Source organism: Marmota monax, unplaced genomic scaffold (assembly GCF_021218885.2).
Source record: "Marmota monax isolate L192 unplaced genomic scaffold, Marmota_monax_Labrador192_F-V1.1 WCK01_AAM20220418_F8-fsc00031, whole genome shotgun sequence".
Classification (NCBI taxonomy): Eukaryota; Metazoa; Chordata; class Mammalia; order Rodentia; family Sciuridae; genus Marmota; species Marmota monax.
The window spans coordinates 7,672,722-7,699,159 of NW_026695197.1; the positions used below are offsets into that span (position 1 = coordinate 7,672,722).

The window sequence follows — 26,438 nt, forward strand, 5'->3', positions numbered from 1 at the left end:
TAAGATGAAATCTTGATTTGCATTTCTTATTGCTAGTGATGCTGAACCTTTTTGGTTGGCCATTTGTTTCTTTTGAAAAGTTTAGTTCCTATGCCTACTTATTGATCAGGGTATTTGTTTTCTGGATAACAATCCCCTGTTACTAGGAGTAGCTGGCCAAGATTTTCTCCTTTTCTATAGATTCTCTCTTCCCATTTTTGCTTCCTTTGCTGTGAAGAAGCTTTTTAGTTTGGCATCCCACTTATTGATTCTTGATTTATTTCTTGCACTTTGACAGTCTGAAGTCAGTGCCAGAGCCTATATGATGGAGTATACACCCTAGTTTTCTTCTAGCAGTTGTAAAGTTTCTGGTATAATTCCTAAGTTTTTGATCCATTTTGAGTTTTGTTCCAGGTAAGAGATGGGGTTCTAGTTTCATCTTTGTATGGCTATCAAGTTTTCCCAGCACCATTTGTTAAAAAGGCTATTTTCTCCAAAATATATTTTTGGTGCCCTTGTCAAATATGGGACAGCTATAAGTATGTGAATTTGTCTCTGTCTTCTATTCTGTTCTATTGATCTTTGTGTCTTTTGATGCCAATACCATGCTGTTTTTGTAACTATATCTCTGGAGTATAATTTCAAATCATGTATTGTGATGCCTCTTGTATTCTTCCAAATTTAAGAATTGTTTTTCCTAATTGTGAATAATGTCTATGGGGATTGCATTGAAACAGTACATTGCTCTTGGTATTATGGCCATTTTCACAATATTCTGCCTGTACCAGAACAGGGGAGGTCTTCCCATTTTCTAAGCTTGTCTTCAATTTCTTTCTTCAGAGTTCTATAATGTTCATTGTAGAGATCTTTTACCTCTTTGGTTAGATAAATGAAAACTCATGCTCTTTTGATGGTCCGTTCTTAGAGTATACATATAAAAAACTAAAGAACCAGAGATGCAGATGGGTACAGCCTGCAGCTAAGAGGAGTAGGCGAGACTAAGGAGCAGAACTGGCTGCAAGTTGGGAGAGTTATATAAAAGGCCAGACAGTGTGCTCTAACTGGAGTTGAGAAGTCCCCGAGTAAAATCCAGGATGGAGCAAGATGAAGAGCTGGACAATCTGGGTTTCTGCAGGGTGCACCAATTAGATATGAGACTAAAATATCCCTTGGAAAATGGAAAAGTATACAGTGCCAGTTGGTGCAGGTTTCTCCCATTAAAGCCAAAGTAGCAAAGTATAAGTCAGTTATTCTCTGCAACTGTACATCACTATTAGGATATTTAACAACAATAACAACAACAACAACAACAAAAACCAACAAAACCTTATTCTAGAGGTCGAGTCTGTTCCTGTTGTGTCTTGTGACTGCACGTGTAGGCTGTCTAGTGGAGCTGCAGGTTCCACCCCCAACCCTGGGCTACAGCTGAGGGTAGCCTGAGAGCAGAGCGGCTGTCAGCCAGGACTCTGAAATCAAGCAATACACCTGCTGAACTAGGTGCCCAGAAAGACTTACGAAGCCGCGGTTCTTGCTCTGCTGGATCTCATGGCACTCATCTCTCTTGTGCTCTTCGCAGCACCCTCTTTAGGAAAAGCAGCTCAGAAATGATCAGGATGTGGTCCCTACTGGCCTTCAGGAGGGTCTGTGACACCTGGAGCAGAGAACAACTATGGGAGGGCAGGGACAGATGAAGGCCAAAGAAATGCAAATGCTCACAGCAAGGGTGACTTAGATCTCATATGATTACAAATTTTACTCAGATTTCCTTATGCTCTCAGTTGTCCTTTATGTACCTGTTGTATTGGAAGAATGAACGTTTTTTTTTTTCAGCCTCTGCTTGGCTTTGGGAGGCACAGGGTTGGGAAGATCTTGCTGTGAAAAGATGCAATAAACAGCCTTAAAGCCACATTAGGGCGAACCTGGCATGCTAAGTTACGGCCCAAGTCATAGGCTGTCAAATCTGACCTTGCCCTGGGTATGCTCTGCTTTTTCAGGTGGCGCTCAAGCATGAGGATGGTGAAGAGATAGCAGAGCCACCCCCCAGTGGGCTCCGGGACCGCAGGAGGGCCAGCGTGTGTTCTGGTGGCAGTGGGGGTGAGCAGCAGAGCATTGACCGCAGGAGGAGCCGCAGGCACTCGGTTCAGACCCTCAAGAGTCCGCTGTCGGCTCCTACCAGTCCCTGCTCCCTGTCAGCTGCTGCCTTCAAGCCGAACCAAATACGAGACCTCTGTGAAAAGTAAGTTAAACCCAGTGTTGGGAGAGGTGAAGGGTAGCCCCCCAAAGAGGGAGGGAGGCCATGAGCCATAGATGCCCACGGCCATTGGCTCTCCACCAGCCAGAAGAGCCCCTGGCCGTCCCCCTGCCTTTTCTCTACCATGAAACCACCAATACCAGGAAACACCCCCAGCAAGGCACACCCTGGTGTGCAGAGACTTGGTGACCTTGTCTTCAGCCACCTGTGTTTTTATATTCTTTAATATCTCCATATCATTCATATCCATTCAGAAAAGCTTTTAGAAAATGGAAAAGAATCCAAAACACACAACTTTTGTCTATAAATACGGTAGGCTACCACAGTAGTATAAAATGATAGACTCTTGAGAAACCTGTAGCAAATCACAAAATTGGTTTTAGTTAAGTATAATAAATCCGTGTAAGTTTAGAAACATGTATTTCTTTATATTTCAGTAAATTCTTTCATTTAGTTCAGTGAAACATGTTTATTGAGTGTCCACTGTGGGTCAGGACTACTCAAAGGCAAGCAGATATATAACTAGAAGTGGTTATGGTCTGTGTCTTTATGAACCTCACATCTGGGCTGGGAGGGAGAACAAGAAAGAAAGGAAGAAATGAAAAGATTGACAATCCTGTGAGAAATTATTTAGGTTCAAAATTTGAAGTTTGATCCAATCTGAGGAAGCCCAGAGTGATTCTGAAAACCTCCGGTACGACACAGGGATGGCCATGCTCTCTGGGATCTGGCGAGTTGTGTACTCCCCAGCAGATGCTGTCCATTCACTGGGAAGAAGCGCTTTGTGGACCAGTCCATAGCGCTGATTCATTCATTTCCTGCTGCTGGTGGGAGCAGTGCTTATGTCATTTGGAGCTTTTGCCCCCATCGAAGGAGACATTCCTGGGACCAAATTCAGGTCACCCAGCTGCAAGATGAACAAGAAAATAACTTGAAGTTGCATGAATTTTTGAAAGTGTACCATCAAGATGTGCCCCCCAGTCTCTGAGGGAATACTCTACTATCTTCATCACCAAGAAGTGGCCCAGGTAGCTTGGACCTCATGGAGTCATACTGGGCATGTACCAGGCTATATCTTTGGGTACCTACCACCCAGAAAGTAGGAGAAGGGTATGGCCTCAGAGTGACATGCAATGTACAAGTTGTAAGTTGAAGTTGTTTTTCTTGTTTGTTCTCTTTAGATACTCAAGACAGTAGAGTGTATTTTGACATACTATGCGTACATGGAGTATAACCTAAGATCCAATTCTTGTGATTGTACATGATGTGGAGTTTCGCTAGTCAGGTGTTCATATATGAAGTAGGAAAGTTATGTCTGATTCACTCTACTGTCTTTCCTATTCCCATGCCATCATTCCCTTTTGTCTAATTCACTGAAATACTATTCTTCCCTCCCACCTCCTTTTGTGTGTTACCATCCACATATTGAGGACATTTGGTCTTTGGTTTTTAGGGATTGATTTATTTCATTTAGCAAGATAGTCTCCATCTATTTACTGGCAAAAGTCAGTCATTCTCTTTTTATGTCTGAGTAATATTCCATTGTGTATATATACCACATTTTCTTTACCCATTCATCTATTGAAGGGCACCTAGGTTGGTTCCATAGCTTAGCTATTGTGAATTGAGCTGCTTATGAACATTGATGTTACTGTGGTACTGTAGCTTGCTGATTTTCTTTGGATCTATGCCAAGGAGTGGGGTAACTAGGTCAAATGGTGTTTCCATTCCAAGTTGTCTGAGGAATCTCCATATTGCTTTCCAAAGTGGTTGTACCAATTTGCAGTCCCAACAGCAACGTGTGAGTGAACCTTTTTCCCCACATCCTCAACAGTATTTATTGTTGGTTGTATTGAAGTGTCTTTCTATCTCATATCCCCAGGGACACTTCATCTATGGGTATCTATGTTGCTGAGAGGCTCTGTACAACCAGTTCTGTTTTAGTGAGAAAACCTCAATTTTCCATCAGGTTGACGAATGAGAACATTTACCATGAATGCTGCATTTGGTGATCTAGGATCTTGAAGAAACTAGGTCAATAATATGCAAAGAAAAGGCCACCGAAATGCTGCCCTAGCACTGCTCCTAGTTAATGGCCCTTGAAAGTTGAGGACACCGTACATGGGGATGGGGAGAAAAATATATATTTAAAACCACCAATGAGGTTAAGATGGTAGTGAAGGGGGTCCCTGTTCTGTTGCTCTGACTTGTGTTCCTGGCCTGCTTCTTGCTGTTAGACTTCTCAGAGGTTGTCAGTTCAGGTGACAAAGCCTTGGGATGAATTGGCAAATGGTGGCCAAGAGAACCATCCTGGGCACTGTTCATAGTCCTAAAATTCTGGGCTTGGTGAGAATGAAACAGAAGGCTGGGGACACTTCCCTGAATGCCATTTGTTTCATCCTTTTCAAATAAGATGGATTTTTTTCATTTTACTCAAATTTTATTGCCTTAACATAAATTTAATAGTGCTTGAGGAAAAATGCATTTTTCAGCTTATAGAGATAGAAAACTTGTCTCAACATTTTTTTTAAATTTATTTATTTTTTATTTATTTATTTTTTGGTGGTGCTAGGTGGGGATTGAACCCAGGTCTTGTGCATGGGAGGCAAGCACTCTATCCCCAACCCTGAGATAGAAAACTTGTACGAATGTGTTACAAGGTGACTTCATCCATGAAGCCTGTTGAAAGAATTTTGCCTCTGGTCCCAAACTGACAGACAGTTTGTCAAGGAGAGAGTGAGATGGAAGGGTGGCAAGAAGCAACATGGACAACAGGCCCTGCTCAGTCACCTGCTCACCATCAGCACCTCACAGTAGTACCTTAGCATAAAGAAGCCCTGTGTCTCCTACAGACCTGGACATACCCGGAAGCATGCCTGACCTTAGTTGCTTTTTGTTGCCTGAGCACCCTGGTCATACTTCTCACTTGCAGCAATGTGCTTGCAGATGCTACCCATGAGGAATTTGAGGCTGGATTTTATCACTCTGTGACCCCAGTGACGAGCATACCTTTTCTTGCAAAGGAGATAGAAATATGTGTAAGGTTAGAAAGCAATTTGTGTTGTTAAAACACTTATGGAACTCTCTATTCCCGTGGTGGTCTTAGATCCTTTGAATTTAATTCTCACGATGATCCCCTGTAGGATCCAAGCATCACTATCATCCATATTTAACAGAGGAGACAAAAGGATAGGTGCCTTGTGTCAAATGGCAGGACAAGTGGGTGGGTTAAGCCCAAGTCTTTGGTCCTTGACTCTCAGTTTTTATTGAGGTAAATACAAAAATTAAAAAAGTTGAAAAGGAGATAATTTCAAAGTCTCCCTCCAGGTCTAAGCCAGCTAAGCTGTGTGCCGTTGTTCTAATAAGGACTAATCAGCTTCCTAATTCATATTGCTTTACTTCAGTTTCTTAAATAGCTCCACAAGGCACCTTTACCAGGTAAGAGTTTCTTGTCATCTGTCCCCTAAAAGCATCTTAATGTGATTGTGTGCCATGAGTTTCAACTATGCGCTTAAAATGTACAGATCTGATTGGAAGAAAAATGTGGGTGCTTTTTATTACCAAGAAAATTATTTTGGACACCTAATTAGCAAAAGAAGTTTAAACAATGATTATGTATAATCAGTCTTAGCACTATAAAGTTTTTGAAATTCGTTCATCCCAAAGTGGGAGCCAAGAGATGGGGTACACTTACAGGCTTAGTCTCACCCTTTCCTGAATAGCCCATTATATCCATGCACATATTTATCATATATTTCTGCTTTCTGGGAAAATCTCTGACCCTCCCTCTCCAGTTGATTCTGTGTTCATCTTGGATTTTCCTTCATCAATACCCAACAGGCCTCTGGATGCCAGTCTTTGATATTGAACACTGCACAGGACTTAGTGCCTGAACTGTAAGTTTCATTCTGTTGATTTCCACAGAACATTCCAGCCTGAAGAGGTAATTTTGAATTTCATTCAGTCATTGATGTTAGCCGTTGTGCCATCCAGCATTCAGTCATGTGTATATTTTAATATACATGGAAGAGTGACTTGGCCAAGAGTGGATGATGATGACTGTTTGGGGAGGTGGAAGGTACAGACCAGTCCCGTGTGCCCCAAAAGCAGAGGTCGGCCAGCTTTCTCTGTCTGGTGCCAGATAGTAAACACACTGAGCTTTGCAGGTCGGACAGGCTCTGTTGCAACTATTCCACTGAACTGTGCCTGTGTGGCACAAGATCAGCCATCAACAACAGGTTGGCAAATGAACACGGAGGCATTCCAGTGAAATTTTATTTATGACATTGAGGTTTGAATTTAACATGTCGTGAAATATTAGGCTTCACCCTCCCAACCATTAAAAATGTAAAAAATCATTCTTGGTGCACAGGTCATCCAAAATGGGTAGTGGGCCAAATATGGCACCAGTGTCTTAGTTTGCCAGTCCCTGTTCTAAGGGGCCAGCTTTTTTGAGGGAGGCTAGAGGAGGAAAATGGCCTGGAATTGGCCAAGGGGAGTGTGTGGGGTAAGAGAAACTCATTGTGCCATGTGAGAACTGTGCTCTTAGGTTTGGAGTTACAGCAAGGAAGTTAAGGGCTCAGTAAAGGGATCAACACTACAGGGAGTCTTGAGGGACAAAGTAGGAAATTGAGGAAGTTAGAGAAGGGCAGGAGATAAGTCAGACTGGGGAGCAAGAGGCTGGTGGTAAGTCCAGGGAAGGGTGGAGAGTTGGGGAGGTTAATGCAAGCTGATATTACCTCCAGTGGTCCGTTAAGGCAGTGGTTCTCAACCAGGGTGATTTTTGCCCATCAGGACACCTGGACCCATATTTAGTTGTCATACCTGGAGTGTGGTGGGTAGAGTCCAGGAATGCAGTTTTGGTAAGAATGTCCCCTTGCCAAACAAAGAATATATCTGCTCTAAAGTGTCAAGAGTACTGAGTCAGATAATTGGTTAATAGTTGTACCTCCTCCTTGGGGCGATGCCCATGTAGGGAATGTCTTGGCTGTTGGAAAGGGTAGCTTTCTAGAAGCACATGGAACCCTCCCTCCACCAGTGTTCCTTAAAGGCTCCTCTGCATAGGTCAATCTTGACTTTTTTCAAAGAATATTGTAGATTGGTTAAAACATGAATTGACAGCACGTATTTCAAGTTAAGCAGTATCCTTTGGTACTTGACAAATGCCGTGGAAATAGGATTTCTTAGCAAGGAGATTGAGGTTGTGTTTAACGGCTGACTGGGCTACTCTGGGCTACAATGTGTAAGTCGAGTCCTTTTTTTCTCTCCCCTCTATTCAGCATAGTTTTACCCTTCAGATTCTTGGGATATGTGAATCCTCTTAGGGAGGTAGAGGCTTGACTAAATCTCAAACATAGCCAGTTCTGATGGCTCCACATATATCACATTACAAAATAATTGACATCATGGAATGTGACACCGGCATAAAACAAGCTGTCAGGACAGAGACCTGATTATGTAATAGAGGTGTGATAGTCTACAGCCAAGTTCCACAAACCTGTTCGGAGAAGAAAGGACACGGGCCAGTCTGATCAGAGATGTCTGGAATTGAAGAAGGGGCATTGAGGAGAGCCATGGACAGCTTTCCTCTTGGCTGCTGAGATTTGTCAAGTGGTGGTCAAGAAGTGAGAGTTCAGTATGAGAATTGCTGATTTCCCTATGTGAGTTAGACTAGGGATAAAGATAAGCAAAAGTAACCTGATATATGTGGCACAGAAGTGCTCATTCTCATATACTGCACCTTAATCAGGCCACAGACCGAGCCCTTGAGCTCCCAGTCAGGAACCCAGAAGTTTGACCTGCAGACATATCTGACCCTTGGGCAGCAAAGAGAAGATGCGGCTGGGCCTCAGCTGATCCTGGAGAAGGGAATCCAGGAGAGGCCAGGGCCAAGAGGTGTGCTGACCAGGGAACAGCTCACCACCCAAGCTGCAAGGGGAAGAGGAGGAGCTTAGCAGAGAGCTCGTGTGGGGCAGAGAGAGGTTGCCAGCATCTCAGGCCATTCTTGGGCTCAAGAAGAGGCCGTGGCTCCTAAGGAGCAGAGGAACACTGTTCTTCACAAGTGCTCCCAGGGAAACATTTGGGATTCCTGTAGTGTTGGACAGAAGGTGGAAATGTTGAAGTAGAGGAGAGGAGGCCAGAGCCCTGTTCCTCAGCAGCCATGTGTCAACTTACATATGGCCATTGCCTCACAGTTTGTCCCAAATAAATAGCAACTCTGCAGTCATAACAGCTGCAACAACCTCCAGCCTTTATTGAGAACTTGTCAGACATTATGCTAAGAACTTCAGGTACGCTGACTCCATTTTCTCCAGTAACTCATGGCCTAGGTTCTGTCATTGCCATGTGAAAGGAGGGGAAGCTGAAATGCCAGGAGTTTGAAGTAACCCCCCTGAGGTCCCACAGCTCATGTATGGAGGAGCTGGTTTTAGAGTTGAGTGGGTCTGACTCCAAAGTCCACTCCCTCAACATTCTTGATTGCCCATCTTTCTGATTCTGTAGAAATAAGACAGACTGAGGAGTTGGCAATGAGGAAATCATTAGTAAATATACACGTCACCGTGTTTGTTACTTCTAGAGTTTTTCATATAAGTACATGTAAAAATCATGGCTTAGTATCCCACTGCACAGATATATCATGATGCCATAACTCATTTCACTCTGGCCCAATTCCCAGTTCTTTTCTGGCACCAAACTTGCTGTAATGAACATACACATGTTTATGTATACTTACCAGCATTTTCACCTTTTTAGAATGAATTCTTACAAGTGGAATTCTAGATCAAAGAGTATTTGTATTTTAAATATTCATATTACCATATGGTTCCTTAAAAAGGCTGTAGCAGTTTTTGCTATATCATCAGCCAATCATTGGCTATTTTTCCACTATCACCAGCACTAGATGCTATGAGTTTTTCAGATTCCTAAGTTAAATGTGATGACTTTTAATTTGTATTTATCACAACTAGTAAGGTTGAACATTTTTAATTGCTTCATATAAAGGAATGCTATTGACATTTCCTGTTCATCGTACTACCTGTTTCCATCCTCTGCTCCTTTGCCTCCTGCATGGCTTATCTGTTTTAATTGAGAGATGGCTACTCTTTATTTTTCTTAAGGAAATTTACAGATACAATGTGCACTGTAAGTATTTTTTGTTTTAAATATTAGCTTTTGGGCAATATTATCTCCGTTGCTCAAATATCTATCAATGAAACTTATGATGTCTCAGTGTGAGTGTCCATGGTGTTAGTCTTTTCCTATGAGGCCTTGAGGTGTCAGGTTTGCTCTTGCCAGCTGTAACCTCTGTTGTCCTGGGGAAATGCTTTGCTCTTCATCCTGGAGTATCTAGAGGGCGAGGAGTGGTAGCTGCCGTGTGGGAACCAGCCCAGATGAAGGGCTCACGTGCCAGCTGCTGTGTTAGGCCATTTTACATGTACTGTAAAGTCATGGAGGAGGAGTTAGTGTCCTTTCTACATTACAGATGACAAAGTGGAGGCACAGAGAAATAAGGAGCTGGCTCCAGAGCATAGAGGCAGTAAGTGACACTGCTGGTTTGGGACCTATGCAGTCATGGTCCAAAGCCTGCCCTCGAAAGCAAACATCCCTGGAGCCACTCTCTGGTCCTGTACAATGTGTTCAGTGGTGATATTGTTTGGTCTTGTAATGATGAATTAGATTTGTTGGGAAAGCAAGAAAATCATTCAGAGCAAATGTTTACTTGAACTGGGAAATCCTAATGGGCTGTATTGTTCATTGATTTTTTTTTTTTTGTTCCTGAATTAATAATTGATTGCCTTTTTTTTTAATGGCATGAAAATCAGTTTCTGAAGAGGTGTTCTCAAAATGTATGTTCAGAGAAATAACTGCAGCATTGGAGTGAGCCTTCCTTGTTAATGACAACTAACCTGCCGTTACCTGGGTAATGGAGGAAGGAAGGCAAAAAGCACAAACTCCTGGTTGAGAGGAAACTGCATCTGACTAAGCCATCCTAGTGTTTCAGGGACTCGCAGCCAATACACACCAGTTAATGGCACGGTGGGTGGTGGGATGAGAGGAGCCAAGCCCTGGAGCTGAGCCTGGGGGAGGGGGGAAGGCAGGGAGAATGTAGGGATATAGTCTACTATGTTCCTTCAGGAGTAGGGAATAATATTGGCACCTTTCCACCAGCCAGGGAAAGCAGTGGGCAAATGAGGGACCCTAATTATGGAACCCATTGGGTGGGTGAGCTCATCTTCCTGGTTTTTTTTTTTTTTTTTTTTTTTGTTGTTGTTGTTGTTTTGACAGGAAGGGAGATGTGTTTAAATGACTGAGTTCTAAGGCAGCATCTTGCTGTCAGGTCTATCATACTTGTCCATTGAGCTTCGTTGCCAATGTTACCTGCAGAGTCTGCAGCAAGGTAGAAGAGCAGCCCTCTGTCTTTTCTGGTAGCAGTTGTCAATGAGCAATCAATATGCAAGGAAAAAAAACTACATGAGACAAGTAGGTGTTATATAATGCTAACCTACCAAAAAAAAAAAAAAAAAAAAAAAAACCTGACTCAGGTGACCTGCTTTTTCCCAGCTCCTGGAGGTCAGTTTCACCACAGGAGCAGGTATGATGTTAGAGAAATAAGTGCAGCATTGGAGTGAGTCTTCCTTGTTAATGACAACTAACCTGCCATTAGAACCTTGACCTTCTGGCTTGACCTCTGTCTCCTCCTGTGTAAACTCAGGATGAGGATACCTCTTTAAGAGGTTGGTAGGAGGGTAAAGGCACAAGTATGCCTTTCAGTGGTGTTAGTCACTCCATGCCCTGGAGCTTTCCCGGATATTGTTCTATTAAAGAAGGTAATTGTTAAATAAATATGGACATGAACTGGAGAGAATATTTCGTGCACTGGCATAAACACGCTAGAAGGTTTCATAACAACCAGATTAACAACCACTGGTCCCATGTGCTGCAAGTAGCTACTTGGAAGATTTATCTGATGGTAAATGATCTGTTATAAACGGGATTCACTGACTGGGCTGTGACCTCCTGAAATAGGTATGACTGGAACACAGCCAGTGATTCAGAGACGTCTGGATGTCTAAAGCTATTCCTGAGTATGAGTAGCAAAGTGGGCTCAAGGGGATGAGCGAGAGTGAGCTGGAGAGAGGAGAGACCTCCATCAAGTAGAGATGGACATAGAGGCATGAGGAAGAAGTCACTTTGCAAAGCTCCTGATTTCTGGAGTAGGATTTCTGAGCACTTGAAAATTCACTCTGACTAGATTGTGGATTTTGTGGGGCATTTGGATTTTGCAGAGTTGAAGGTGGTGATCTATGTAGAGACTAAAGAAACTGGCAGACTTTTATGCTTAAAACTGAGCAGCTACTGGTGATTTTCATGTGGAGAAGCGAGATGAGGGTTGTGTTCAGCAAGAGTGTGGAGCTGGAAGCATGGGGTGAGGAAGAGGAGGCCACAAATAGGGAGACCTGGAGGGGTTGGAGCAGCATCCAGGGTAACAGAAAGCAGGGGGAGGTGATAGTCGGGGAACACGGTTTGTGGGAGAATGACTGGATTATGTGGTGAAGTCAGAGCTGACTCCCAGGCAATCCAGGGTCATGGGTTGACTTTAAGAACACTTGGGAAGCTTTGGGCAAGTTAAAATGTTTGAGGTACCTATGGGTGAGATGAGCAGGAATTCCCCCAGTCGGGTGGAAGGCACTTCTGAAATTCCAGTGCCTATAGATAATAGGTGAAGCTGAGGCCATGGCCCAGTCAAAATGCAAGTAAGCAGAGGAGATGACAAATCCCTGGAAAAGGAGGTGTAGAACCATCATCTCATGACATGCTGAGATTGAAATCATCACCTGCTTTCCAAGTCAGGGAGTCCTTAGATTGGTTATCTTCCCATATGAGTACTGCTCAAGCAGGAGTGAACACCTGTGGCACCAGGTTTCAGGAGGACTCAAACTGTTCACTTAGAGTGATGAACACAATTGGGACAGAAGGTCAGGTTCATGTTCTAGGTGAATCTTTGACTTCTTTTGGCGCCATACTTGCTTGCTTCTGATCCATCCTAATCCCATATCTCCTGTAATGTGCATCCTGCCATCTCACAGTCTGCATGTTCACAGCCTTTGTTCCAGAGCTTGATTTTCTCAGGCCATCCATGCAGGTGTGGATGCGGCTGGTCCCACTGAGAGGACACATCTCAGAGTCCGTGCACATGGCAGGATGCCTTTGAAAGTTGAACAAAGGCTTTCTAAGCAGCACTCAGTGGAGCTAATTGAATCCAGCCATGGCAAAAGGGATGAGGTTGTGCGTGCTTGATAAGTCTGCAGAGGGAGCCTGGTGGTACCACCACGCTGGTGATAATTAAACAGGGGACTAAAATCCTGGCAATGGAGGTTGAAGAGTCCCCGTGCAACAGCAAAAGAAGTCTTTACTGGACACAATGATGCTGGTGAATTGTTTTGCAAGGGAGCCCTTTAGGCTTTGGTAATTGAGGATTGGCCCAGTGAAAGACCTGGCTAGACTAAGGTCAAGCTTGTGTCACTCCATGTCTCATTGAGCTGATGGTAATGACAGGAATGTTGTGCTCATGTTGAAAAATACTTTCTCTAAATGAAGTAATTTTCATGTTTCAGAGACTGTTCAGAATTCACATGGGCCATAATCATAGTACAGATATGATGTCCTATAACCTCCATTTCATCCATCCTCCTCCTAGTGGATGTGGGATGTTGTGAGGAGGGGCAGGGAAAGCATTAGAGGCAAGGGCTGGGAGCTGGTAGAGTCCCTGTGCACATGAATATGGTCAGAATGACCCTGGCATACAGGAAAGACTCTGGCTTCTCCCAGTTATTGAAGAGGTATTTTCTTCCAGCCACAGACTTTAAAATAGGCAGAAAGAGCCTAGCAGATAGGAGCATGATGCTAAAGTCAGATATCCTGGTTTACTAGCTGTGTAACCCTGGGAAGACTTTTTCTTTTTTCTTTTTTGGTACCAGGATTAAACACAGGGGTACTTGACCACTGAGCCATACCCCTAGTCCTATTTTGTATTTGATTTAGAGATGGGACCTCACTGAGTTGCGTAGCGTCTTGCTTTTGCTGAGGCTGGCTTTGAACTTGGGATCCTCCTGCCTCAGCCTCCCAAGCCCCTGAGATTACAGGCATGTGCCACCACGCCCGGCCTGTGAAAATTCTTAAACGATTTGAGCCTCAGCTCCTAGTATGTAAATAGTGGTAAAATAGTAGCTACTCTCCCAAAATTTCCCATAAGGACTAAAAGTGAGCCATATAAACTGCTTCGCATAAAGGTACCCAACATGGGGTTTAGTTTGTGGAGTAAACAGGTGACTGCATCCCTCCCAGGGAGAGCCTGTTTCCCCAGAGGTCCTTGGGGAACAAAGCCAAGCAAGGAACAGAAAACCCTGTCCCTCGGAAAGCTCCCTGAACTGGAGGCAGCCTGGGCACATTTGGGATGGGCTTCTGCAGCCTGAATGCCTTCAATTGTCCTGAGGGAGCAAATATCCCAAAGAAAGGGTGACTCAGTGAGGAATCCAGAGACGATTGTACCACACTTCAGGAATACTCTATTACAGTATCCACATTGCCCCAGAGAAATACTTTCATTCCTGAGGTTTCTCCCCCTGCCCAGCTGTGTGGTTCTGGTTTCATAAACATGAGATTAAAAATTGACAAGAGACAAGGCCCCTATGAGGAAGTGGCCAGTGAGGGCTGGCTGCCTGCTGGCATTTATCTCCCAGACGTCCTTGGACAGGACAGGATGGGTGAGGAGAAGGGGATCATGGTTGCCCATTGTGGCCAGGCCTTCCAAAATGGAACAAACAATTACTGGACTTGAGAAGGTATTTTTCTACGTATGTACATATAGTAAGCTTTACAAAATTGTTTCCAAATAAAAGGGCAATAATTTGGATCTCAAAAATGAGAAAAGGAAAATTAAGAAGTGCCTTGGACCTGTATTTTTCTATTTTTTTTTAGTTTTAGGTGGACACACTATCTTCATGTGGTGCTGAGGATCTAACCCACTGCCTTATGCATGCTAGGCGAGTGCTCTACCACTTGAGCCACAACCCCAGCCCCTACATTTATTTTTTTTCTTTGTGTTTGTAGACTTGGGTCCACATCTATGATAGCTCATCTCTGTAAATAAATAAGCCATTAGAACAATCCAGGGTATGTTAGTTCAGAGTAGCCTTATTTTTGCAGATTTCTTTCCATTGACGTTTTATGAGTGTTGTTTTTAATGACTGGATTCTGTTGAAGTCATTTTCATTCATTTCCTCAGTTTCTATTTTCTTTTGCCTACCATATTCTTCGATCTGAAAATATAATGGTGATCCTTACAAAGCTCAGCTTAATAAGATAGTTTGTGCAAGTGAATGTTATAGAGAGTAATCTTGGAAGAGGGCTTTTGAAGTAAGCAAAGAGCTGTGTGGTAGAGGGTAACAAGATGTGTCAGATTTTCATAGATGTGACAAGACTCTTGAAAAGAACAACTTGGAGGAAAGATTTATTTTGGCTCATGGTTTCAGTCCATGGTAGCTGTCTCCGTTGCTTTGGACCTGAGTCGAGGCAGAACATCATGGAAGAAGGGCATGGCAAAGGAATGCTGCTCAGATGAAGATGGCCAGGAAGCAGAGAGGAAAGAGATGGTGACAAAATAAAATCCCCAAGAACCTACTCTTCAAACAGTTCCCACCTCCAACTTCCCCCACCCTCCCCCATAGACCATTCAGAATTAGTCCACTGATGGGGTTAGAGTCTTTACGATCCATCACTTCCCCCAAAGCCCCACCTCTGAACACTACCACATTGGACACCAAACCTTTAACAATGAGCCTGAGGGATACTTCAAATCCACATCATAGCACAGGGATATAAGGATGGTCTCTTGAGAACTTTCAGAAGGGCACAAGTATCTGGGCAGACATGATCATTACAACATCACTTATAGTAACAAGGAGATGAAGAATGGCTAGATAAGTTAAATATGAAATATCCATAGGAAGGATGAACCAGGTATTATAGGAAACATAATACCAGAAATATATTTTTCCAAATCATTCGCTATATAAAAGGATTGTAAAATGTTCCAGTTTTTTAAAAAATTTAGATATTTACTCACCAACTTTATAACAATTGTTGCCTCTGGTCAGAGTATTTCATTTTTATCAGTAATACACTTTATTAAAAGGAGTATGAATTCCTATAATTCTTTGGAAAAGAGGGTAGTGGTATGGGACTGGTACAGGAGCCTCTCCAGGCATTAGGCTGAATTCTGGGAAGAATCGTCTAGGACGGGAATACCAGGTTCAGTGGCAAAGGGAGAGGACAGCATGGTGTACCTGGGCATCTACCAGGTGTCTGGAGAGGTAAGCTGGTCCTGTGGAGGGAGAGGGCCTACACAAGATGTGGTCGCACAGTGAGCTGATGATTCAGGGCTTTGGAAACCCCAGCATGGAATCTGGTGATTATTTGATATGTGATGCTTTGCACATTCGAAGAGATGCCTGTCTGCCTGATGGACAGATTGGAGGTAATGAGAGTGGAAGTGGGCACAGATGGTACCTACTGATGCAAAACCCCTGGGAAATATTGGTAGCTTAGCCTAGGTCAGTGGTTTTCAACCCTGTGGAATATCTAAAATAACCCATGCTGAAACCCCATCCTAGAAGAGTGGCATGCAATTTCTAAACTGTCCTGAGAATTCATGTTTTTAAATTATTTATCTCAGGGTGGGGGCAGATCACCAGGCTGGAGGTTGCTACTGGTTGTAGAGAGACATGGAGGGTTTGAGGCATATGTTAGAGAAAGAGTCAGTAGGCCTTATTGTTGGATATCCCACTCCTGTTCTAGGATGAGTTCAAAGGTACAGTGGGGACTATGTGAGTGTACAAGGCACCCCAAGGACAGGTGACATGTGTCTGGTTCCTTGGTGATCGTCTTCGCAGATAATTTTGACTCTTTGCTGATTTTCTTTTTTCTTCCTGTTATCTTGTTTGTATATAGTTCATTCCTCATGGACATCTCACCAGATGAAGGTCAATGAAGGAGAAAGCTAAATGCTCCCCCTAACAAGTCAGTGTGGTTACTGTTGATAATTTAAGGGCATGACTTAAGCGGGTAGAAAACGGAAAATGAGGTTATTGGGGAGAACCCTGGCTGAAATACAAGGTTTGGGGTTTATCCATAGAGTCCTATTATCTGTACTTGATTACCATATTAAGAATGGATTGTGGTTAGTTCAAGTCCAAAGCATGTGAAAAGGCAATTAGAAGTTCCAGGATGAAACTGAGTCATGAATTTAAAAAGATTACCACACACTGAAACTCTGGAACACGTTTGTCATCATCCTGGTGGTTACATTTGATATCTGCTTAAATACGGAAATATCATGTCTCGTTTATTTCTCAGAGGCTTACACTCACAAATACTCTTCTCCATTGCTGAAAAGCACTAGAAGGAGAAATTGTATGAGAAGTGCCATTACAGACTGTGTCTCCCTTATCCAAAATTCTTGGAAACAGAAGGGTTTGGGACTTTGAATTTTTTTTCCCCACATTTTGGAATTTACTTAAGGAGATATCTTGGGAATGAGACCCAAGTCTCAACAAGAAGTTCACTTATGTTGTTTTGTACATGCCTTTCTTGCACGAAGATCATTTTATTCAATATTTTTAGTGCACCTGTGTTTTGACTGAGACTTATTACATGAGGTTAGGTGTAGAATTTTCCGCTTGGGATGTCATGTGGACGCTCAAAGTTTTGGACTTTAGAGCATGTAGATTTTACATTTTTAGATAAGGGAAGTTCAACTTCTATTTGCATTTTTTAAAAAAAAGTTGATTGGAAAACACAGATCAATAACTATACAACTTCCAGAAGTAGGAGAGGAAATCTAATGTTCACAGTTTCCTTTCTTCACCTACAACAACCCTTCAGAACTGGAGGCTCCTGTTCTGCTGTTATACTTTATATTACAGGTAAGATACAAGAACCTCTAGGTTGACCCAGGTCTTGAGACAGATTCAAGCCAGACCTGAGGCAGGTCCTCTAGATGGTTTCTTTCCTCAATCTCAGCCTGGAACTATACTGTGTCCCCACTGTTTCTATGATTTCACATAGATTTGCAGTCTACCTTTATCCTAGTTTCATTTCTTTCTCAGACCTCTCAGGGACATTTAAAGCAACTAATAACTGTGACTGAGAACCAAGTTTTTAAAATATTTTATTAAAATCAAATTTATGTGCAAAAGTAGGCAGAGGCCTCTTAATCTCTAGCTATCACTGGATTAATTTGTTTTACACTCAAATCTGCAATCCCAGCTACTAATTGTGTTTTTCCTATTGATGTTTACATTCTGCAGATGTAAATTCCACTGTATTAAACTACTCCATGCTTTAGCAGTAATAGCATGATGGGTCCATTCATGTTTGATTCTAAAACAAAAAATAGCAAAATAAAGGCTTGTGCATTGAGGTGCTGGCCAATGGTCCAGCTTTTTGGGTATGTCAGGATCCATGGGCTGTTCTTTATACTCCCAAACTGCATGCTACAGGGACAATAAATACCTTCCTGTCTGACTTTGGGTTTTCACCATGGAAACATCCAGCAACAGCTGGGCTTTGTTAGATGTCTTTTAATTCACTTGGCTGGTACAAATCTTTTCAGGGATATTTTATTTAATTTGGTGGATACCAAACTATTTCTAAATGAAATTACTGCTTCAGATATTTGTCACAACTGATCATGATCACCAATTGGAAATTGTGAAACTGATCTTGGGTCCTGGGTAATCTAGAAACAGCCTTAAAGTTAACATGTGAGACACTGAGAGGCTATGTGGAATCTGCAGTTTTAAGTATGTGCAAACTGAGCCTTAGAGGCACTTTGTCACAGATTTAGCAAAATGTTTGAAATATTTTTTTCATCTAATTATGATATAAGCTGTGTACATTTTACAGAACTAAATGGGGTATTTGAAATATCTACTCATCTTTGGCCTCCCAAATTTGCTCTAATAGAACTGTGAATGTCTTTCAGGACACTTGCATTTTCCAGGATAAATTCTTTCTGGGATAATTATGTGTGTGTCTTTCTCATGGGCCTATAACACCAAGGGTAGGATTCTTTCTTAACCACTATACGCTAATGTTTCATATAAGGTTCAATAAAACATTTGTTGATTAAGGGAAGGTTGAGACCCTGCCTCATGGACTGCTTTGCTTTTTCAGAAATTTTACTTCTTGACGCGCGCGTGTGTGTGTGTGTGTGTGTGTGTGTGTGTGTATAAAATGTTTTTTAACTACTACTACTAGTTGCCCTTAGCAACTCAGTGAGACCCTGTCTCTAAATATTTTTTTAAAGGGCTGGGGATGTACCTCAGTGGTTAAGCACCCCTGGGTTCAATCATCATTTCTAGTACTGGGGTTTGAACCCAGGAATGCTTAAGCACTGAGCCACTTTCCAGACCTATTTTGTATTTTATTTAGAGACAGGGTCTCACTGAGTCACTTAGGGCCTTGTTCAGATGCTGAGGCTGGCTTTGAACTTGTGATCCTTCTGCTGCAACCTCCCAGGCTGCTTGGATTACAAGAGTACACCACCTTGCCTGGCATGACTTTTTTTTTTCTTCATTTTTTTTTGTACTGTCATGTGTAACTAATGACTTACTTTTAAAAACATCCTAATTATATGGATTTGGATTTATTTTACAGAATATTAATATAAAGAATATCAGACTCTGACCTAATTAAAAACTACAGCATTACCCCAAATTTATCCCTTTCTGCTCACTCTCCCATCCCTAGGCCTGGTACCAACATTCCTAAATATGTTTATTGTAGACTCATGTTTTTATTTATTAGCATTATCTTATGTAGATATATGTAAATAACGTATTATACAACTCTGCATTTTTTAACTTTTAAAAAAAAATGTGCCTTGTGTGTTCGTTTGGCCTTCTTTTCCTCCATATTTTTTTTTTTTGGTCATATGCATCGTCATAGGAAGCCGTCATCCATTTTTTACCACCTGGAGTAGATCACATTCTTTCATTTTTTCCATTGATGGGCATTTGGGTCATTTTCAGCTTTTGACAATTCCAAGTAGCACCACTGAGAACATTCTTAGACTCTACATGCACTTCAGGATCCCAAGGGAAGGTTTCTCAACCTTGGCACTGTTGACATTTTGCACCCAATAATCCTCTGCTGTGGGACTGTCCTATGCATGGTAGGGTGTTTCTGCCTTGTCTTCTACCACTAGTCGGTAGCTCCCTTCCACCCAGAGGTGACAACTAAAAATGTCCCTAGGCATTAATGAATATCCCATGGAGGATTGGAGTGGGGACAGGTAGGGGACACAGAATTGACCTGGTTCAGAACTGCTACCTTTGGGTATAGCAGCGCCACTTTTAGATCATGATGTGTTTTATATCATGCTTGTGTTTTTGAAGCCTGAGACATGACATTAACCTGAGACCCAAATTTTAGAAAGTTAAATTAACTTTGGAAACTCTGTGCCTTTGAGTTGCCTCAAATCTTGAATTGCTTTCAATAAAAAGGATCCCAAGGGAAGGTTTCCCAGCCACTAGTCCTGGCCGGTCGCTAGTGATAGTCATGTGACAAGTGTATGATGTAACCTTGCTATTTATCATAGGAGTTGAGAATATGGATCCCAAAGAGCTTATGATGTAGGTCAAGGTAGCTATATTGGAGGGTGAAGAATGGGAAAAACGGGTAACATAAGTGGAGGTCACAAAAGGGAAAGTGTTGCTATCCATGGTGCGAAAGGCTCACAGAGGACTGTGCCTTCTGTCTTGGGGCCATGAAGCTGAGTGGTGTTGGTGGGGGAGGTTAGATTTGTCCTCAGGGCCTGAAGATGATGGAGACAAAGATGATCCTAGTTAACAGCTAAGACAAGCTGATGTGCTTACTGTGAGCCAAGTCTTTTGCATATTAGTGCAGTCCTCTCAGGAGTCCGGTACTGATCTACCCCACATGGGTGCAGCTGGGAAGTGGTGGGCTGGAGAGCAAACCAAGCAACCTGGCTGAGAACTTCTCCAACCACACCTGGGTTAGTAAATGGAATCAAGTCATTTTGGAGGGTGGGGTACAGTGTTTTGATTTAAAGAGGAGAGACCCATGGAGTTGGCAAGGTCAAGTGCTTTCTGGGTAGACTGGAAGTAATAACATCTGCGAATGCCTGATGAAGCTAAGGGAAGGTGGCTTCAGGCTAGAGGTGGTGAGGACAGTTTGAGGTTGGTGCTATTGAAATGGAGGAGACAAGGACTGTGGCTGGTAAGGGGCGGCTGTGAGGGCATGCTGTGCCATTTTTTTGGAACAACAGATGAAATGTATAGTTAGGGCTCTGACATTACAGGAGGCATGCCACCCTCATTGTTCACCTGGTCTCCTTGCTTCCGATGGAGGTCCTGCCAGCCAGGTTCCTGAGACATGGCCATGAGATTTTGTCGGGGCTTCCCTCTTCCTTTCTGCCACATCTAATTGGTCACCAGGTTCAACTGAATCATCTGTTTTAATCCTGTTCCAGGTCCATCCCTTCCTCTTCGTTTCCGCAGCTGGTCCCCCTACCAGCCTCTGTATTGAAGCCTGTGTGACTGATTTCAAAACTTTACACATTTTAAGGAATGGGGATTACAGCTCAGAACCCAACCTCACAGAGAGGATAATAGATTCCAATGAAGTGGGGTTTGTCCTGGTGTACACAGGTTTGGTTTAATAGTTTTAAAAAATGCAGTTGTAATTTCTTACATCTTAGAAAAAGGGGGAAGATCATATTGATAAATACATAGAAAAGTATTGGACAGAATAGCTTTAGAACCTTGATATAAGCAAGAAAAATGTCAGTTTTTATTAGTATGATAGTTATACATAGTAGTGAGGTTCATTTTGATGTGTTCATATCTGTACGTAACATAATTTGCTCCACTTTAATCTCTACTACTACCACTTTTCCTCCCCTCCTCTCTAACCATACTCCCCTTCCTCTTCTCTACTGGTCTTCCCTCCTTCCTTCCTTTATCTTGGTGCTCTATAGATACACATAAAGGTAGAATTCACTGTAATATACTCATACATGTACTTAGAAAAATGTGGTCTGTTTCTCTCCTCTGTTCTTCCCCTTTTCTATCCCTTCTTACCTTCAATTCCTTTCCTCTATGCCACTGTTTGGGATCCTCACCTTAAAAAAAAAAAAAAAATTCCTTTCTCTAACTTCTGCATACCAGAGAACATTGGACCCTTGACTTTGAGTCTGAGACTTGACTTTGACTTATTTCACTTAGCATAATGTTCTCCATTTCATCCATTTACCAGCAAATGACATAATTTCATTCTTTATGGCTGAGTAGAATTCCATTGTGTACATATGCCACATTTTCTATTGACGGGCACCTGGGCTGGTTCCATAACTTGGCTATTATGAATTGCACTGCTATAAACATTGATATGCATGTATCACTAGAGTATGCTGATTTTTTTTGTAGAATAAAAAAATTTAGAACACAGTGCACAAAAGCACTGATAAATAATAGGACCTTGTTAAGATTAATAACTTCTACTCATTTAAAAGGACATCATGAAGCAATCACAAAGGCAACACAGGGAAAAGATGTTTGTAACATATATAAATGCCAGAGGGCTTATATTCAAATTATGTAAAAACTTCAAGTGTAAAAGAAAAGTCAATCTAGTTTTGAAAAAATAGGCAAGATACTTCAAAAAAGGAGATACCCAAATGGACATTAAAAGTATGACTATGTGCCCAAATTCATTAGTCATCTGAGAAAGCAAACTAAAACCACAAGAAAACAGCACAGTTCAGATGGCTAAAATAAACAAAATATTAAATCTTAAGGATGTGGAAAACCAGAATACTCATATATATGGAAGTGTAAATTAGCCTTATCATTTAAAAAATAATAAAGATGAACTCGAGCATATCTTATGACCCCCAAATCCTGTCTTTGGATGTATTCAGCACAGCAATAAATTCACATGTTCATTAGAAGTCATGCGTTATAATGTTCATAATAGGCATTATTTAAAATAACAAAACTGAAAAGTACCCAAATATCATCTGCAGTGGCATGGATAACAAAACTGTGGTATATTCAGGATAACTAAACTGTCCTATATTCACTAATACATAGGATCGTTCTATGTATTAATGAGAATGCCTGGTATTTAAATACACACAACCATATAGATGAATCCTACAAGTAAGATGTTGAACAAACGAAACTACACACAGTATGATTCCTTTTAGATAAGAAAAGCAAGCAAATAACTCATGCTCTTTGATACAAGTTGGGGGAATGGAAGCAACTGAAACGGGCTGTGAAGGGGGTGCTGATTAGAAGAGGGAATTTTGTGAAAGCTCAGTGATTTGTGTACATATTTTATACTTCAGTAATAAAAACAGCTGAAGGAGAACGGTGCAGAGGGGTTGAACATCTTGATAAAGTGATGCCTGAAGGCAGGAAGATGATGGTAGGCAGATAGAAGAGACAGGTATTCTATGCAGGTGAAGGATTTGGGTGGGTGGCTGCTGTGGTTGGGGAGGAGGATGGCCGAATATCCTGGTGGACTAGTTCTGTATGTTGAGATCCAAAGTGTAAAGGGCTGATATGAGAAAAGGCAAAGATCCCTGCAGTTCAGGAAGGCAAGGGATTGAGAAGCCCGGCAGGGCATTGCTCAGGTATTCTCCAAGGACAGCCATGTAAGTCAGATGTTGTCTGGGCTGAGACTGAAGGAGGGTAATGACACAGCTATCAGAATCTTTAGTTTATACACATTTAGCTGCAAGGATAAAACCTAACTTAAATTCTTCTTCTTTTTTTTTTTTTTTTGCTTAAGATAGTCTGTGAAAGGCTATAGCAGAGCTACATTCTCCTCTTCCCTTTTCAGCCTTGCTTTTCTTTAATGGGCTTTTGTATAGGCCACCTTCTCCCATCAGAAGGTTCAGGCAGCTCCAGACTCAGGGTGGTGTGAGTTATTCCTGAAAGCACCAGGAGAAACTTCACCTAATATGTGTACCCTCCCTCGAAGAGCAGGTGGATCGGCTTCCCTGGAACCCCACATTGAGAATGAGGAGAGGCCATCCAAAGTTGTATGTCCGCCACAGGGTTAGTTAATGCCAGATTGACCTGCTCCTGGATGGTTGCTAACCAAGAGGGATATGATGAAAATGTGAGGAACTGGTCATCACCAAGAACATGATGATTCTGTATGAAGGGGAAACCACATAGGAGGCTCAGAGTCCCATGGTGGGGGTAGCGGCGGGCAGGATGTTGTGCAAGGTAGTGGGATCCGGTCAACTTGACCAAGAAATTTGACCTCTTCTGGGTTATGGTGTCTCTTCCCCACAAGTAACGTTCCTCGTCTCAGAACTCACTCTCCTAACAGATCGAGAACGCTCCTTTTCATTTCGGCCAGCTGGACCTGCTGCTTTGTCTCATCTCTGTCTGTAATGCTCATCTTGCTTTTTCCATCTTGTCTCTGTGTGCCTTTCTCTCTTCCTGGCATTGTCTCAGGGATGAGGAGGAGGAACCAGTCACGGAACCCAATTCAGAGGAGGAGAGAGAGGACGATGCCCAGTGCCAGGGCAAGGACAGGTACCAAGGGTTGAACCCTCCCAGGCTCACACTGAACACCTAAGTCTCCTCCTTAACAACAGTTTGCTGCCACCCCTTTTAGTAATCTCCGCCCCTGCACTTACCCTGTGCACGGAACCACAGAATGACTAATCTTGTGGAAATAACTGAGCACATTTTCATTTGAGAATAGCACTTTGTAATTCAACTCCTGCCTTCCATAATTTATGGAAAAATTATGCAATTGGTTTTCTCCTATTCTTCCCTCCCTAAGTGCTTTAGTTCAACCAGATTGACAATGACTGAAACGACCCATCTTTAAGATTTTAGGTCTGTTAGCATGTAAGATGTGTGTTTCCTTCCTCCTGCTGATTTTGCTAATACAATGTTAGATAATGTGTGTGGATGAGTACTGTGTTAATGATTCACGTATGATTTTTTTATCCAACCAGACAGGAATATTTTTCACTCTGGTATTTTTTATGCCCAGAATCACTAACATAGTTGTGCAGACTTTGGGGTGAGTTTGCTGTCCTCTGTTCACCTCAGTAAAGTGCTTTTTTTTTTTTTTCTGTCTTCAGGTACCTTGTAATGTTTTAAAAACTTGTATCCATTTTCTCAAAAATTTTTTATTTAAAAAAAGGATGTCATTTTCCAGTATTCAAAAATTATTCTGAAATCGAATGGCTTCCTTCATTTAGTTGGTTGCCATTGCAAATTAACATTTTTTTCTACAAATGAGCAAAATCAAAAGGATCTTAGATGAATTAGAGCAAAATATTTCTCTTGTCAACCTCAATGTTCATGGGGTCCCTCATCTGCTGGGCTGTCTGTGCATGTGTAAGTCTTTGTCTCTGAGTTTTCTACCATTTCCCAGCATCACTGACTCCTCTCCAAACCAAGAAACTAATGAGTGCCTCCCCTCCCCCTTTGAAATATCTGCAAAAAACCTAGCAGGATGTGGACAGAAGAAAGAAATGATAGAAAATTAGTCACATACATTAGAGGGGAGGAGGGTCAGCAGGAAACAGCCCATGGCCCATGCTGATGTACCAGGTTAGTTATGGGTCCTCTGGGAAGGAAGTTTGGTTGACAGTACACTTTACTTTGAAAATGAGTCACAGGAAAGTATGTAGACTCTTATAAATAGACTAGTATGACTCCAAGTGTGCTTAAGAGTGAGTGTTTAGTCTCATCCAAAGACAAGCAGATATTCACATGGTTCAGGACCTGTAGACTGGCTAGAATAATCTTGCTGAAAAGGGCAAACTTCAGAGACATCCCTAGTGATGATGTGCTGCCTTCGCCTAGGATTGTTGTCTTCGCAGGTAGATGATTATTCACCTTAGTTCTTGAAGTGATGCTGGAGGGCGTCCTTCATCAGAGACTAGTTAGGCCTTTCAATTTTAGGAAATAAAAATGTGCACATTAAACATGGAGTTTAATCATAATACCTACGTGTGCATTAACTTTGATCTAGATGTTGCTACTTAGTGGAAACTTAAAGTGCCAGAAGAGATTGCCACTTATGCAGGGCTGATCTCCCTCCTGCTCTGTCTTCCTGCTGGATCCTACTTACTACATGCTCACGCCCGTGTTCCCATGGTGCTATGCACTCCATAGCATGGCAGTGTGAGCTCCTCCCATCAACCCAAGGAAAACTTCCCCTTTAGACAGGTGCATCTCTGAACTGGAGGTAGGAAAGGAAACAGTTCAAAGCTCATGACTGGGAGTCAGGCTCTCCTGGAGAGGGCTCTGGTTTTGAAAATTGTGGACTCTAACCCCATTTCTCAGGTGGTAAAGGTATGTGTTAAAGTATTCAAGTTACCAAAGCCAGTCCCCAAAGATAGGAAGATTTTTTTTTAATTGAGGATGTTTAAGGCATACCATATGATGACTTGATGTGTCTATACATTGTATATTGATTATCATAATCAAATGAACAAGCGTCCACCACCACCCATAGTTACCACTTGGGTCTATGTGTGTGGGACCCGTGGTCTATAACTGGGCCTTTCTGGAGAAGCCCAGATGTTGAAGGCTTGGTGACAGGCACTAGAGAGTGCAGTGCATGAAATCTCTCCCCTCATCCCTACACCACCTCCTTGGCTCTCATTCCTCATGGGCGTTTCTTTTTTTCTCCTCTCTATACCTGTTTCAAAAAAAGGCTCTGAAAGCAGTTATAGATAGGCCTTTTGGATACTTCAAGGTTGGGCTTTTTAGCAGGAGGACAGATCCTCTATTTGACCAAGACAAATAGATGAAGTTCAAACTGTGGAAATTCAAGTGCCAACACAAGCAGCAGGGAGTGACGCAGGAGAGCCTTCAAGATTCTCACAAATCCCTCCCAGAGCCCAGAGCCCAGACTTGTTCTGGGAGATGCTTCCCTGCACCTCTAACCCCCAGCCAACCAACTGGGCAATCCAGGGGCCAAGAGTGACAGACAATCTGAAGCTTCTGGTGATGGGTGTTGATCCTGTGCTCAAGAAACACAGCTGGAACTGGAGTCAATGGCTACCACAGAGTGGGTTTTACATATGTCTTTCTTTCTCTCTCTAACTTTGATTCTTTTTTCCCAAATTTCTTCC

The 26,438-nt window shown here is 42.4% G+C and overlaps 1 protein-coding gene across 12 annotated transcripts in view; it reads left to right on the forward strand.

Moving 5' to 3' along the window:
• Positions 1–26,438, forward strand: part of Fhod3 (formin homology 2 domain containing 3) — a 461,034-nt gene that overhangs the window by 308,019 nt on the left and 126,577 nt on the right. For 8 of the 12 annotated variants that reach the window (XM_046428243.2, XM_046428244.2, XM_046428246.2 and 5 more), the window contains exons 10-11: positions 1,974–2,215; positions 23,791–23,871. In XM_046428243.2, coding sequence (XP_046284199.1) covers positions 1,974–2,215; positions 23,791–23,871 — 323 coding nt within the window. The remainder of the gene's footprint in view (positions 1–1,973; positions 2,216–23,790; positions 23,872–26,438) is intronic. The other 4 variants (XM_046428251.2, XM_058573970.1, XM_046428254.2 and 1 more) reach the window with 1 other exon arrangement.